This window comes from Elaeis guineensis, chromosome 7 (assembly GCF_000442705.2).
Source record: "Elaeis guineensis isolate ETL-2024a chromosome 7, EG11, whole genome shotgun sequence".
NCBI classification, from domain to species: Eukaryota; Viridiplantae; Streptophyta; class Magnoliopsida; order Arecales; family Arecaceae; genus Elaeis; species Elaeis guineensis.
Window position 1 is genome coordinate 63,136,803 of NC_025999.2, and position 15,364 is coordinate 63,152,166.

The following is a 15,364-nucleotide window of genomic DNA, read 5'->3' on the forward strand; positions in this document are numbered from 1 at the left end:
GGTTCAAAAAGTTATTCTTATGCTACCGGTTTAGGTTCGAACCTATGGGGTCACACTCAAAAGAAGTTTCTGACTGATCATGTGGCTAATCAACGATTGAGAATCGTTCAAAGACTTAATCATCAATTTGAATGATGGTTAATCTTATGCAAAAATTATAATAAATTAATTCACCAAGTACTAGTGAATTAATGAAGGATTAATTAGTAATTAGATTGCTGATTAGCTTAATTTAATTGAGCAAAGAGGATTAAATAAAATCTAATTGAATTAAATTCAATTAGATTTGATCCGATTAGGTTATGAGATGATCAAATCGTTAAGGGAGAATTGTTCCTATTTGATCAGGACTTTGGTTCAATCAATTTTTAATTTAATTAAAATTTAATTAAAAATTTATGAATCCAATTAGATTGGGTCTCATATATTTTATTTGGGCTAAACCAGATGTGATTTGGTTTGGATTCAAATAAGGAAACTTAGAGTCCTTATTGGAATAGGACTCTTCTCCCTGCGCCAATACAGTTTGCACATCATATATCTTCATGCATAAAATTGTTTAATATGAGATTTTTTTACATCAAAGAATTCTTTCCCTTATCTATCTCACATCCAAATCTGATTTAGTTTTGATAAAAGAAAGATTCTGAAATTGGTTTTCAAATATTCCTTATCAGGAGAACTGTTCTCATCCAGATCAACCTCTCCATGCCAATAAATTTCTTTCTCCTTATATGTGCAATATTTTGAGAAGATTTTTTGTAAGAGATTAGTTGGAAATTTATTATAGAAAAATATGGGAAGGGGTGTCCCATATTTTTTTAGAATATTTTGGGATGTGGAATTATGAAGGGAGGCAGAATCCTATAAGAGTCCAGGATCACTAGGACTCTACACCACACCTCTTTACATGCCTATAAAAGGAGCTTTTGTGATTTTTTTTATATGTGTAAGATATCAGAAGAGAGTTCTTCATATTATAGAAGTTTGGTCATGGTTCATGGTGTGAAAAATAGAGAGGAGGGTCCTCACTCTTGGTGTGCATAAAAATCTGAATTTCAGATTTTTGGTTCCAAAGATTTGGGAAGAGAGAACAAATTAGAAAAAAATTATTTTCTTCTCCATCTTTCTTTTACCTTTTCATCTCCTCTAGAAGTTTATCTTCAATCTCTAAAAATATTTCAGAGATTTGAAGAAAGGATTCAAATTGATCAAGAAGAAGGTCTTCATGCGAGCTAGTACTCCCAAGAAGATCGATCAGATCGGGACTTCGAGTGAATTTTTTGTAGAGATCGGACGTATGTGCAACTGCAAGCAACTAGCAAGGACCTTCGCTATCATGTTCTCAACAGCGGTGATCATCAATTCATGCTCAGATATTGAGTTCTGAACTCAAATTAGAAGTAGATATGATCTACTACTCATAAGCATGCATGCTGATTTTATCTTTAGTATCTTTCAGATTTTATATGCAACATAACATATCATAGATCTTAGAGTAGGTTAATTTGATAATTAGATCATATGCATGTTAGATTAATTTGATTAATCTAATTATCTTTTGCTGTAATTTTTTCAAAAAAATTTTAAAATATATGCATGAAATTGCCTACGTTCCCCAATAGATAGTTCACTACAGGCTTTGTCATTCTATAATGACTCAGAAAGGGTGGGTAGGATTTTGGTAGCGAATTGAGGATAGCATCCTTACCTAACTGTTCATACAACAAAAAATCAAGTTTGCTCAAACATTCAATCTGCTTAATCATGTACAATACATGATCGATGACTGAAGCCTCCTCTCACATACGAGCATTGAACACTACGTAGAAGGTTTTATGCTTCTTCATGTCCTCAGAGGTGTCGAAGGACTCATTCAATATTTGAATGATCTCCTCTAACTGTGCATCCTCAAACTTATGACTAAGTATGTCGTTCATCACTGCCCTCATCATGCAATGCATAGTCGTACGGTCATTGAGACACTTTAAATAAGTATCTCTCGTAGCATGAGGAGCATTGGTAGCAAGTTTTTTAGGTACCTTATTTGTAAGTACATACAAAATTCTTTCATACTCCAAGACGATCTTCAACTTTCAATACCAACTATCAAAGTTGGATCTGGTGAGCTTGTCGCTATCCAATAGGAAACGGAGGGATAGTGTGTTGGCCATAGCTGAAAGAAAAAAATAAAAGTCTATTAGTATATGAATTACTTTTAATCCCAAAGATATGGACTTTAGTCTAAAAGTTCTCCCACTATTTTGTACGAATTGGTAGCCTCTACCTCTAGCTCGAAAAATTATATTAATTTTTTACTGGATACTAGAATCGACATAGACTGTATTCGGATCTGAGTGTGGCTCGATCAATCCTAGTGTATCCATGGATAGGTTCATAACCAATTATTTCTCTAAACAACTTCAGCAATTAGGTTTTGCCCCAAGCATCCCTTCAATAGGCTTGTAGCGCCTCCATTGAAAATCCTGATTAGGTCTAATCATTAACATGATTACACTAAGTGCATATAATAAACAGATGTTCAGGCCCGAATATGGCTTGGCTAACCTGAGCATTTATCTGAAGGTACAACAAGACAGTCATATGATAAACGATAATTTTAATATCCAATAGACACTAGGCGTGTGGCACCTCCAATGCCTATTTGTAATATTGGACTCATTATTATGCACCTTAATGGGAGGCTATGAATAAGTTATCTCGATAACTGTATCATTTTAAGGACCTAATAATTTAGAGGATTTGATTTTATTGACTAGAGAATAAGAGAAGAAGTTGACCTGCAAGTCGTAAATCCTCCCACTAACTTCACCAAGTCATTTAGAGGATTAGATATAAACTGGTCTAAAGATACCTAAATCAGTCATACTGATTTACTTTGATAGTATGGGTCAGCTCAAATCGACTAGTGACCTAATCAAAATATAATTTATCATGTTGGCTAGGTAAGTGAGATCAGTGGGAGGGATATGCTATTAACTCATCGTAGATGCTATCTAGGTGAGTAGCTCCCAATTAACAACTACTTGATCAAAATTATCAGACTTATCTTAGATATAAACTGATTAATTAGTTTCAATTTGGTCCATCTGAAGATTCGAGCTCAACCACAGAGTCATGATCATGGTCCAGTTATTAAGATCAAAAATATGGATTTGATCAAACTTCAAATATTGATCTAGAAAAATTCTGACCTAATTTAATTCAACTTTTGATTAGATTTAACCAATTTCTCTACTTGATCCATATTTATTTTTAACCCTAAGTCTAACTCATTAGAAAGACCTGATTCATGCTAACCCATAGTCCATCAATTTATGTGGTGTCTTAATAATCTTCAATTCTCAAATCTAGATTATTTAAACTTAATTCAAAATTAAGTGTGTAAAATATGTGTTTCAGTTTGTAGAACTATTCTACCAGCATTTCAAGTGAAGCATACCATATATTTCAAATTATGAAAATAAATTTTCATAATATGTTTAATAATTAAACATGGATAGGTATGATCTAAACTTCATACATACATCACATGCATTATGATAATTTTTAGATCAATATCAATTACATCTAATGTAACATGCTATTCAGTTTCTAAAATAATTTTATATTTAAATTTATCTTGTTGTAATAAATCATAAATTATTTTAGCTCTAATTTAAATATATTTATCATTAAAATAATTCATAAAAATATATTTATTTTTTTTTCATGAAATCAAATCACAATGACACCCCTACACATCATAAGAGAATCTATCGAATAGGCAAGAGAGGAAGATTAATCCCTTCGATCTCTTATGATCAGACGATCTGGTGATCTCATTAATCTGAGTACTGAACTACTAAGATCTAAAATCTTATTTCATATGCAATCACATCAACATGTAATTTTAATAAAATAATTTATGTCATGAATATATCTTTGATCTTATCAATTATATTTTTTATCTAATCTAATCAGATTTGATGCATCATATACATCGTATCAGATCTAAAATATATCTCATACTGATTATAAAATATTAATTTTAGATCTGATGTTATATAAAAAATTAATTAGATGCATATATGAACGTATAATGATTAATTTTTTGATGAAATCTGTTTTGATATAGAGCAAAATTTTGTTAGAAATCAGATCTAAAAATCTATCAAAACAGATTTAATTCAAATCTGAAATAAGTCTAACTTTATAAGTTAAATAATAATATTAAAAATTTTATTAAAATAAATTTTAAATATATTTTAAATTAGATTATTATTCTAATAAAATTTAGTAATAATAAAATTCTGTTATAACAAACTTATAACGGACCTTAACCAACTATTGATTAGATTCTTGTAATCCAATCAAAATCAAATTATAAATTTTATTTAAAAAGATCTAAATTAGATTTAATATATAATATAAAATTTTAATTATATATAATATATAAATAATTTAAAAAAAATTAATTATGCATCCATGTATCAAGGTCTGGCTCTGATACCAATTGAAGGGAAAGAAAATCTTTTTCTTATGGATAACCAAGGTTACATCTAAAATTTTCTATATGTTCAACTAATTAAAGATTGAATCTTTATCTAATATACAGTGGAATATGGATCAAATCCCCAGAATCTGGATTCAAATCCTCATGTAGGCCTAAATCTACAGGCCCTCTACTTTATGCGTACGTCAAGCTATGCAGAAAAGTAGGATAAAGCCTCGGACTGAAGCACCTTCGTAAGGCCACCAAGGGAGCAGAGAGATGCCTAGGTGTGATGCCTCACATCAGCAAGGGGATGCCCCCAATGAAGGCCCATGGTAAGAGGAGGGGCAGTAAGAGGGGGACACCAAGAGGAGATGCCCAAAGTGACACCCACAAGGATCTCACACCTCTCTTTCTTTTTCTCTTTTACACAATCTGATTGTTATGTTTCATAGATAGAGATCCTCCCTATTTATAGATGATTCTTCATGATCAATAAGATTAGGATTCCTAATTCAAACAGACTTTGAATTAATCCATAACTTATCAAAGAATGACTCTTAGATGAGAAAGGATTGGTGCCCACTAGGCGCCTACATGCACCCACACCCACACCCCATGTGGGGCGGCAACAACCAGCACCCTTTTAGGTGTTGGTCGGCCATAGAGGTGAGAGTCTCAGTAAAAGTGGACTCTAAGGATCTAATCTAAAAATAGATCAATTCGAATCTAATTCGAAGCTGATTCAAAACAACTTCAAAAAAACTGTCAATCCTAAACTGTTTAGGATTTAGGATCAAATCTAACTTAAATTTTAGAACTCAATTAAGTCTAATTAAATTAGATCTAATCTAAAATTAATTAGCACTTAAATTTAATCTCTCATAAACTCTTTGGATCATAGATCAAAAACTGTTCATCTTCGAAATTGAACCTGAACCTCATGTCTAGCGCTAGCTAGACATAGTCAATTGTTTAATCCCATATGATCTATAACTTAATTTTTAATCAAGTTAGTCTATATGTTCAATTAAGTCAAGTACTTTAAAATTAGATATATAGACATAGGCTAATACTTTCCTACGTCATCTGACTTTTGTGCATGACTCCATAGGTTCAAACACTAAACCGATAGTACAAGAATCATTTTCTGTACTAATCGAAGATATTATCTAGCAATAATTTTCGATGTCCAGATAGGTCAAATAATCGTAAGAAAATATTTCAGAACCTATGCATATGGTTACCGCATAATTCATCCCTTTGATCCTGAATGCTCTAGGATGATCTAGGGTTAACTGTCAACCCTGACAAAATCATCCACATTGTATTTCAATCTTTCAAATCCATCACATAAATTATCCTGATCAAGATTTTACTAAATTAAAATACAATGATATATTAACTCCTATAATCCGGAGGGGTCAATTCCATCTTGATCCACACATAGACTTTACAAGTACTTGATTATATCCAACAGCCTTCTATCTCTGCATTAGAAATGCAGATAGTCCGATACCAAAGCACAGTAAGTTGCTTGCAAGTCACTATAGTGATCTCAGGTTTGAAGGACACTTATGTCTATATGCTTCGCGAGCAGCTCTTGATAGTAGAATACTCAGTAGGTGAGTCACTTATTCAGTAATGATATACTCCTACATCTCATCTGTATGCCATACCAGTGTCACCACACTCTTTGATTAAGAAGACAATCAATCTATATGGCACACAATGACCTCCACTTAATAAACGTTATCATCCTGTAATGACGTATCATTCGATCACAAACATGTTTAAGAACTATACGATAAATCTTTCTTTATCGATCACTTATATAGTTCTAAGGACTTCATCACAACACAAGAATTCTATAAGGAAGATGCAACTTTACGATGAATAATATTAAAATAATTTTTATTTATCAATCAATAACTTATATACAACATGAACACAATCGTCGATACGATTGATTTTAAGGTACATTTCCTAACAGTCGGATGCTTGTATGGCTTCAAAGAAACTATGAAGACATCCACAGTCATTAGATTACAGTGAAGAACTATTTATGCAAAAGTAAAGATTTGATCTTTCTTCTCTTAATCTTAATCTTAATAATTATGAGGGATATAGGGCTGATTTGAGATGAGATCTTACGTGATTAATCTAAAAATTATTTTTATTCATCCACTACATGTTATTCATAAAGTTTTATTTTTCATTGCACAAACTAATGCCTAGGTTCTAACAAAAGGGCATTGGTCCAATGGTGGCAGTAGTAGGTAGGGATTGGAGGTCTAGTGATCAGCAATGGTGGATGATTGCAAGAAGAGAAGCAGAAGATGAAAGTAGAAACTTGGTCCAAAAAATAATGGAATCAATAAGTGATGGCGTGGCATGGGGTCAGGCCTTAGCTTACTTGCCAACATCTAAGCTCCAACATCTGATCATGAAGGGCAATAAGGAAGGCTTGATTGGAGAAGGAAGAATAATTTAGGAAGATGAACAAACTCAATATGGACTATTTTAGTTATTACATATACGGTTGGATAAAATCTAGGAGCGAGATCAACCATATGTGAAATCAAATTACATGTCAAACTTCTAGAGATTATTACTTGATCATATGATGCTTAATTGAGATGATCTTTTTTAGATCAGATAAACTTTCAAGCTTTATGATGTTTGAACCATAACTTGGCCTAAAAGGGTATGATGTACCAAGCGTTCGGATCTAAATTCAATCATTTGAGCATTGAAATAGGCCAATCAATTCAAAAATTATTATTTTGAAAAATATTTTGATGGAATTATCTTCCAATTTGGGTAGAATTAGGCATAATAATGGTACACAAAGTTGATGTAGACCTCACTAAGTTTTTTATACTATCATTTTATTTTTTATATTTATTTTATCTAGTTATATTTATTTAGAAAAACTAAATTCTGTTTAAAATAGAAAAGAAATACAACTCGAATTGTGCTAGAGCATATCTCACTAACATAAATACATGCTATCATTAATGAAAGAAAAGATGATTTAGATCCTAATTTGCAAATTTTTCTACTTTTTCTAAATCTTTTTGAGAGTTTCAAATTGAGTGGATTGAGGGAATTACTTCTTTCACCGTGATCAGATTGAAGAGGGAGAAATGACGACCTGAAATAAGGAAGGAGATGGGTGAATGAAAATAAGATGATGTTGGATGATGAATCTACTGTTCTCTTGGCAAAAACTAGACCAAAAATGAAGGCATGATATGGGATGAGGAGTGAGGGATTAGAATATGTGGGGACACAGACTACCTTTACTTCCGTATGGTTTATGCCGCGCCACAAGTGAGGGATGGTGTGGCAATGACATAGTGTAGGGAACTTGGGAGATACACAAGAGGAGAGAAAACTTAGCGATCATGTATATTAATGATCTAGAAGGAAAATGTAAAAGTATACTTGTGTATGTATGTGTGTGTATATATATATATATATATATTAATTTTAAGCTTTGATGCGATTTAAAAGAAGCTCATAATAATCAACCAGCATGAGATTATATACCCAAATTTCAAGTGTCCGAAAACTTTGGGAGCTTTCAACCTTTTCACCTTGCGGTCAAACCAAGCACCGCACTCAGATGAGGTTCACCGCCCCAAACGATGGTTTACTTTAGTACCACTGTCCTTTACCTCTTAGTGTCAGTCATAGCTCATGTCGCTCCGTACAGGAGGTTCTTAGGCTCAGTAGACCTGCGACGTGTACGGCCCGGTTCGTAGGCGTCAGCTATTCTCCGACTTAGCCGGTCCGGACCCGGTTCTTTTGCTTAAGTTGCTATCATTACCTTGCAATGCATGCAGTCCACGACGTGGACACTTCGATCCGCCTCGAAAACTGCAACAGGTGTTAGATCGAACCGGTCCAGATCAGCTATGCCACTAGATTCACATCCTACGATTACATACCAATCAAAACTCGCCATGTATGTACTGAATGCCGTAAAATATACAGTGATGACTCACAAGTCACCTTCGGTGAGGTTTGGAATACTTCAGCCTTGATGTACTGTAACTGTTCTGATGTTGATCGAGTGTTATTTCGGGTAATGTTCAGACTGATTTTTTTTTTCTTTGGTAATGTTCAGACTGATTGAAGCCGTCTTCTTCATGGCAGATGACAGACAGGTCTAGAAGGTTTTCCTTCTTCATTTCTGTGTATAAATTTCATTATAAGTAGGTTAAGTTTGATGTCAGAAGGGCTTAGCATGTGAGCAGTTGGATCTCATTACTTGAAGGATTGAGCCATTGGCTTCGAGCTTGCACCCTTTTGGGACCGCGTCAAACTTGACAAGTGATGGTTCGGATTTGGAGGTTCATGGAAACTTCTTAAGAGAAGGTACAAGAAGACTTTAACACTTGGAAGATAAGCTCACATACCCATGATTTTGATGTCTTTTTTCCATTTCACAGCCATTGTTATTGCATGATAAGTATATAATTAGATTGTATCCTATAATCCCTTGATTTAGAGGTCCACATTATAAGCTAGCAAGTCACTTGGGTTGTCATGGTTTGTGCATCAAGGAGTTCATAGTGAGTACATGTCATGTAGGAGATGTTATCTGTGCAATTGGGTACATAAGCATTGCATCTCAAGATACCCATTGGCAATTAAAATTTTGCTTTATCACGGTCTCGCTCATTCATAAGCCATCATGCAATGCATGAAATTAAGGGCCGATGATTGAGTATTGGACTTCTTCAGTTCAGGTCATTCTTTCGATTGCAAGGTAGCTGTTCTGAACATTATCTCTGGTTAATCTTTAATATGCCAAGGGGGAGCTCATTTATTTTAATCAGTAAAGACTGACCATTAGGAATCATGAATTTTACCAAGGGAAGGACCAATTCGGTCCAAGACCTTAGGTCTATGACCAGTGAGGAGATGGTTAGACCATGTAGCTAATGAAAAAGACAACGAATTATAGCCTGGACATCTTTTTGTCATAGAATCTAAGCATCTAAATCTTTTGACACTATCTTAGGTTGAAAAGGTAGGAAGTGTTCTCTTTTACCTGAAAGCGTTAGTTTAGTTCAATTATTTTCCTTTCCTCAAGTCCCATGCTGCTTCTAGGTCTTGTCTGAAACTCAGCTATATATCATAAGTGTAGGACTCCATCCTTCCTCTTCAATAAATATCCAGTAGACAAAATTAGACCTTTCTTGAAATGGAAAAGAACTGTCCTGTTTCAGATCCAGCCAACTATATCAAAAGACATGATAGAAAGCCTTAATTGCTAAGTGTTCGAACAGCTATTAATTGCTAACTAAATGGCAGTAGACATGTGCTCATGCACTAAAATTTTAATTTAAAGGATCAAAGCAGTAAATGTGAAAAACTATTTAATATGAATACATTAATTTCTTATACATAGACATGATTCTCTTATTTCTTATCACAATAAAGATATATCACATCTTTTAGTAGAGAACGAAATCTACTCTAAATGTTAGCTCGTGCTTTTGTTTTCAACAAAAATTTCAGTATATCTTTTACATAGCACAATTTGAACCCCACATTAATTTCAGGTCTCAATTATGTAGCAGATGATGAGGACCATCAGATTTTGGAGTGCTAACGCGACAATGTAATGCATGAGACCCAGAAATGCATGCCAGTATTTTATGAAGAGCACCCTAAGAAATGCCATTTGATTGGCTACTCTTTACCTTCAAAAGCCTACTCGTGGGCTTTTAAAGTGACTTGTAACGTAATTGTTTTGGAGAAATGATAAAAAGAGAAGCATGCTGAAATACTAGGCAGTCTATTTGGGTCTTTAATAGCCCACCTTCCCTGTTACTGCATAAGCCATCCAATAGCAGACAAGTGATAGAGAAAGAGAGAGAAAGAGAGAGAGAGAGAGAGAGAGAGAGAGAGAGCACCATTGATAAGACCAGTCAAATGTGCAGAGCTCTTCTATAGTCTCTCTACTTCACCTCTCCCATCTTTATATAAGCCAAAGCCAGGCCTGCCTTGAGATACACATTGGATGACCCCTCACCTTTTCCTAATTTTGTTGTGCCCTCCAAAAGGATGGCAGCCTTCCCATATCAACACCACCATCCTCTCCTCCTGGATTCTCCTTACCTTCCAAATAGTCCCATCAAATTGCCTCAACTACCACTCCAGCTTGGAGAGATGACCAATGCGTCCCCTGGTTTCCTCTATTACAACGCACCTGAAGCCATTGCAGAGGCCTCAGCAACTGAAGCCAGGACCTTTGGGAGCAGCAACTCCCTTGAGAGTGCTATAATGGTGCCCTCAGGGGACAACCAGATGGATTACTCTTCTTCAGTGTTGGTTGAACCCCATGGAGGTGAAGGGCCCACAAAAGCTCAATGCCCCACGGAGAAGAAGAGAAAGAATATAAATGACACTAGCCCGAACTCTGATCAATCCAAGGTACGAAGCGTTAAAGAACTCACCTTTAATGTTACCAAGAAAAAGATTTCAACTTTCTCGTTAATTGGTTATTCTTCGATCATAAGTAACTCCTAGTTGCAATGTAATAATCCTTGTTATTAGGATACAAAGGAAAGCAAGAGCAGGAGGCAGAAGAAGTTCATAGAAGATAAGAAGCCCAAAGCTGATGAGGTCAAAGAGACAAAGCCATATGAGGAGCCTCCCACCGGTTACATTCATGTCAGAGCAAGGAGAGGTCAGGCAACAGACAGTCACAGCCTTGCTGAAAGGGTACCTCTTTTGCTTCAAGTTGATTACTAAGCATAGAGAGGAAAAAAAGAAAAAAAAAACTCCAAACATGCTTTGTAACTTCGTTTTCAGGTGAGAAGGGAGAAGATAAGTGAGAGGATGAAGCTGCTGCAAGGCCTGGTCCCTGGTTGTGACAAGGTATAGCTTTAAATTTGATGCAGCTTTTGTCCCCATATGGATTATACCATTTCATTTGTGAGGACAGTATGGGCATATATTTAGTTCCACATTGATTATTAGCTAAAAAGATCTAAGACATTTATATAGGATTAAGAAATCAAAATAATATCTCCCGATTGATTTTTTTTGGATGAAGTTTTGGATTGTTACACTTTTGCTAGTGAGGCATTATTTTCTTATAGCTGCTTCTTTGATTTGATGAGTAGATCACAGGGAAGGCCCTCATGTTAGATGAGATCATCAACTATGTACAATCCTTACAAAATCAAGTTGAGGTAATGCAACTTTCACAGATTAGATTTGTATAAAAGGACAAATAGATTTTTATGAAAACTTTGGTGCTTATCTATGTGCAGTTCCTCTCCATGAAGCTTGCTTCTGTAAGCCCAGTAATGAACGACTTTGCAGTGGATTTTAATGGACATGTGGATCAGCAACAGGTGGGACACTGAACCCATCTCCAACATCTACTGTTATCCGGTCTTCTACATGCTCATATGTATAGTTTCTTATTTGTGCACATGTTGATGGAGGTTTGTCCCTTAAATTTCAGAAAGTTGGGAGTATGTCACAAGTCTCGCTGCCACTGCCTCCTGTACTCCAAAAAAATCACATTGAGCCCATAACTTTTGAAGAGACCATCGCTAAAGACTATATGATGATGGACCCCTCACCTTTTTTACTGCATGGCCAAGGACCCCTAGACTTTTCTCAGGTTCTTTATTCCTAGATAGCCTATTTACATATATGTTTACATAAAATAATTCAAGGACAACGCAAAAGCCCTGGCATTAACCTATGGACATCCTTCTCAGGACAACGGCGTGCAAGTGGGTAACGAAAGACAGGGGGTTCTCCATCCAATGATGTTCAATAACATGTGCTCTTTCCAGTAGAAAAAGAGGGAGAGAAAATGGCCTCACAAACATGAGGTATGTCCAAAAATGTTAGCCATAAAATGCGCAGGTTTATCAAGTTCTCATGTCTTTTTCTTCCAGTCCAATTTGGTATTTTCTTCTTTGTTTTTAAATGTCCACATCATGGCTCTCCTAATGCAGCAACAACAGTAGAAGAAACTCATACGGGTCTTGTCTTGTTGTTCTTACTAGATCACAAGGTATTTGGATTTAGACCATCTCCGGGCCTTAATGCATTCCAAGGAGAACTTGAGAGAAGAGGAAGGCCGAATGCAAAAGACCAAACCACTTCTGATAGACGACTACTTATGGTGATCTTAGGATTGCAAAGATAATTAATGTACTAAATAATGATTACTTTATTGATATCAGTTTCCCTCATTGCCCCAGAGAGAGAGAGAGAGAGAGAGAGAGAGAGGAGCATAGTGTTGTACCAATGGGTGACTGACATGACTAGCCAATGAAGATGTGTTTTCTTTCTTTGTTTTTATATTATTCACGGTCTCAGTGGAATCTTCCATGTACTGTTCTCCTCTCTTGTTATGATTGATGTTTATGTCTGGGACTCTGCAACGGTTGTGGGCAGAGCATCTTGGAGGAAATTTTTGTTAATTTTTCCTTTTATGATCTTAGATGCCTTCCTGGGAAACGCGAATGTAGTAGAAAATCATAGCCAAAAAATTTAACATAATAAAAAGCTTCAAATAATGCAAAAATAAAATATTGATGTATCTTGGTGGTTCATGTAAAATCAAGGTAATAACAAACAAGAGCAATAAAAATACCAATAACAAAAATGTATATATGCTAATCAATAATATATCAGGAGTTCATGAATAATTTTAAAAATTGTTAAATTCATGAAAGATCGCTAGTTCATAGATGCAAAATCAATCACGAATAGTTTGGTGAATCACTTCGCTGTTGAAAGACCGCTTTGAGAATTAGTCAATAATCTGAAGACTATTATTTTCTACAAGACACATATGTTTTAACCTTCTCGCTAAGATAGCATGATAAGATATCAACAAGAAATCTTGTAGTAGAATAATTAAATTTGGTACCGTTTACTTTGAGGAAGCCATTGTCTTTTGGTTTCTTAATTCTATCTATTGCTATTACTATCGTATAACATTAGTTTAGTTGATTAATCTATCATCTAATAAAGTTTTGATAATTTTTTAAGCCATTGTTAGTGAAGCATGAACTATGTTTGATAAACTTTTGTAAAAATCAGTGTGCCTTCGGTTATAAGAATCAGCATAAAAGAGAGAACCTTCCTTGCTGTTATTGCAAATTTACTTACAAGTAGGAAGGATCGAAGATTTCTTTGTATGCAAACATGTGTACTTAAATTTCTCAAAAAAAAAAAACATGTACATGTCAAGATGAAAAAGACAGACCAAAGGGGCTGATTGGCTAGCTAATGATAATTCTATGGCTCACGTGTAGATACATCAAAATGCATTTTTGCAATTATTCTTTAACAAGAATTGTTGAATATCAAAAACATGTAAAATCTCATTTTTTTGGAATGAGTTGAAAGAGTCGGTGTCATTGGTTGATAGGAACCAATAAATTGAGTGAAAAACTATAACTCTGGGGGGGTTTTGTTTGTATTTGCTTGAGTAATAAAATATAATAAAAGAAAAAAGAAAAAAAAAGGAAATCAAGAAGTACAAGATCAAAATTGATCTTATCATATACAAAGGGCAAAAATTGGAGAGAATGTTGGCCAGTTTAATAACAAGATCCCCTTTGGCTAAAATTTTTCTTTACAAGTTAACAATCGTGTACTAGTTGCTTCTGCTTTCCTCTTTGTTTAAAAAAACTTATTCCATCTTAGTTTGGAGCTGGTATGGTAAATTTAGAAGTTAGAACATCAAGCCAAGATGGTGAAAACCATGGAAGGCCACAAGCTAGAATTTGTGGGTCCACCTTAACATGATTTTGGATTTTGTCTGCATACCAAAAACCCTTTGATATATGAGATAACTTTAAGTCATGTTTTCTATTCCATAACATGTATTATCTCCTAACAAATTTTGGAGCTGTGAAGGAGGGAGGGTAGTGTGGGGAGGGGAAAAGAAAAAAAGGGAAATTTAGAAGTCGTTGAATTTAGAGATATGATGATAAAAAAATCCATTTCGAGATGATTTATTATATCACTAAAAATTAGAGATAATGAACTCCAAACCTCTGTTGATTCCTCAAAATTCTTGTCATCATAACTTCTTTCTTTGAGTTTTCCATTTAAAAGTGGATGCATGTGGACCAGTTATATGGGCAACCAGATAGGACCTAAAATTCAGTCATGTCTAATGTAGAAGGTTGAAGTCCTATGTTGTCAATTAGAGCCTAAACCTCAGTCTAAATTAGGGCACACAATGTAGATCAAGCTCTAGAATTGGGATAATCAGATCCATTAACATCATCCAGCTGTAATAAAAAGATGATTTCTTAACCAAATCCAAGGCAAATTTGCATCCACCAAAAGTGATCACTAATCACTTGGGCCAGCATAATATGGGACAGTGTGGTAGCAATAAGTGGGCCAATCTTTTCATGATATTGACACAACTGCTTGACTTCCCCTGATATTGTTCTATTCATATGATTGCCAAAATCTCTCAACCCAACACGTGTCATTCCGCCACTTTGCTAGGTGGCCTGTCTGAAGAGGAGCATTGAACCTTATTAAAAAAGCAAAAGAAGAGGAGCATTGAATTCTTTGGTCACTAAGAGTTGCGTCGGGTTGTCTCATTGTCCTCCTAACAACTTGATAAGAAAGTCTTAAGTGATGCCCAAATCTGGAGTCGGTTTGAAATTTTAAGCCAAGGATCCGGACCCATATACAACTCATTCATTCAATTAGGTGAACATAGCATTTTGAGCTACTCATGTAATTATGGTCGAGTTTGATCATGTTAAATCCAGTTTTTCTAGACCCACAATGAAACTGGCCGTGTTTTGATTTTGATTCCAAACCTAACGGATGAATCAAGATTTC

At 34.8% G+C, this 15,364-nt stretch overlaps 1 protein-coding gene across 1 annotated transcript; it reads left to right on the forward strand.

The window, feature by feature from the left end:
- Positions 1 to 10,564: 10,564 nt before the first annotated feature.
- Positions 10,565 to 12,770, forward strand: LOC105035052 (basic helix-loop-helix protein 80). The gene is made up of 8 exons (XM_010910445.4): positions 10,565 to 10,948; positions 11,072 to 11,239; positions 11,330 to 11,395; positions 11,644 to 11,712; positions 11,794 to 11,877; positions 11,991 to 12,152; positions 12,253 to 12,369; positions 12,547 to 12,770. Exons 1-7 carry the CDS (start codon positions 10,580 to 10,582, stop codon positions 12,331 to 12,333), a joined length of 999 nt encoding a protein of 332 aa, XP_010908747.1. The 5' UTR covers positions 10,565 to 10,579; the 3' UTR covers positions 12,334 to 12,369; positions 12,547 to 12,770.
- The last annotated feature ends 2,594 nt before the right edge of the window (positions 12,771 to 15,364 follow it).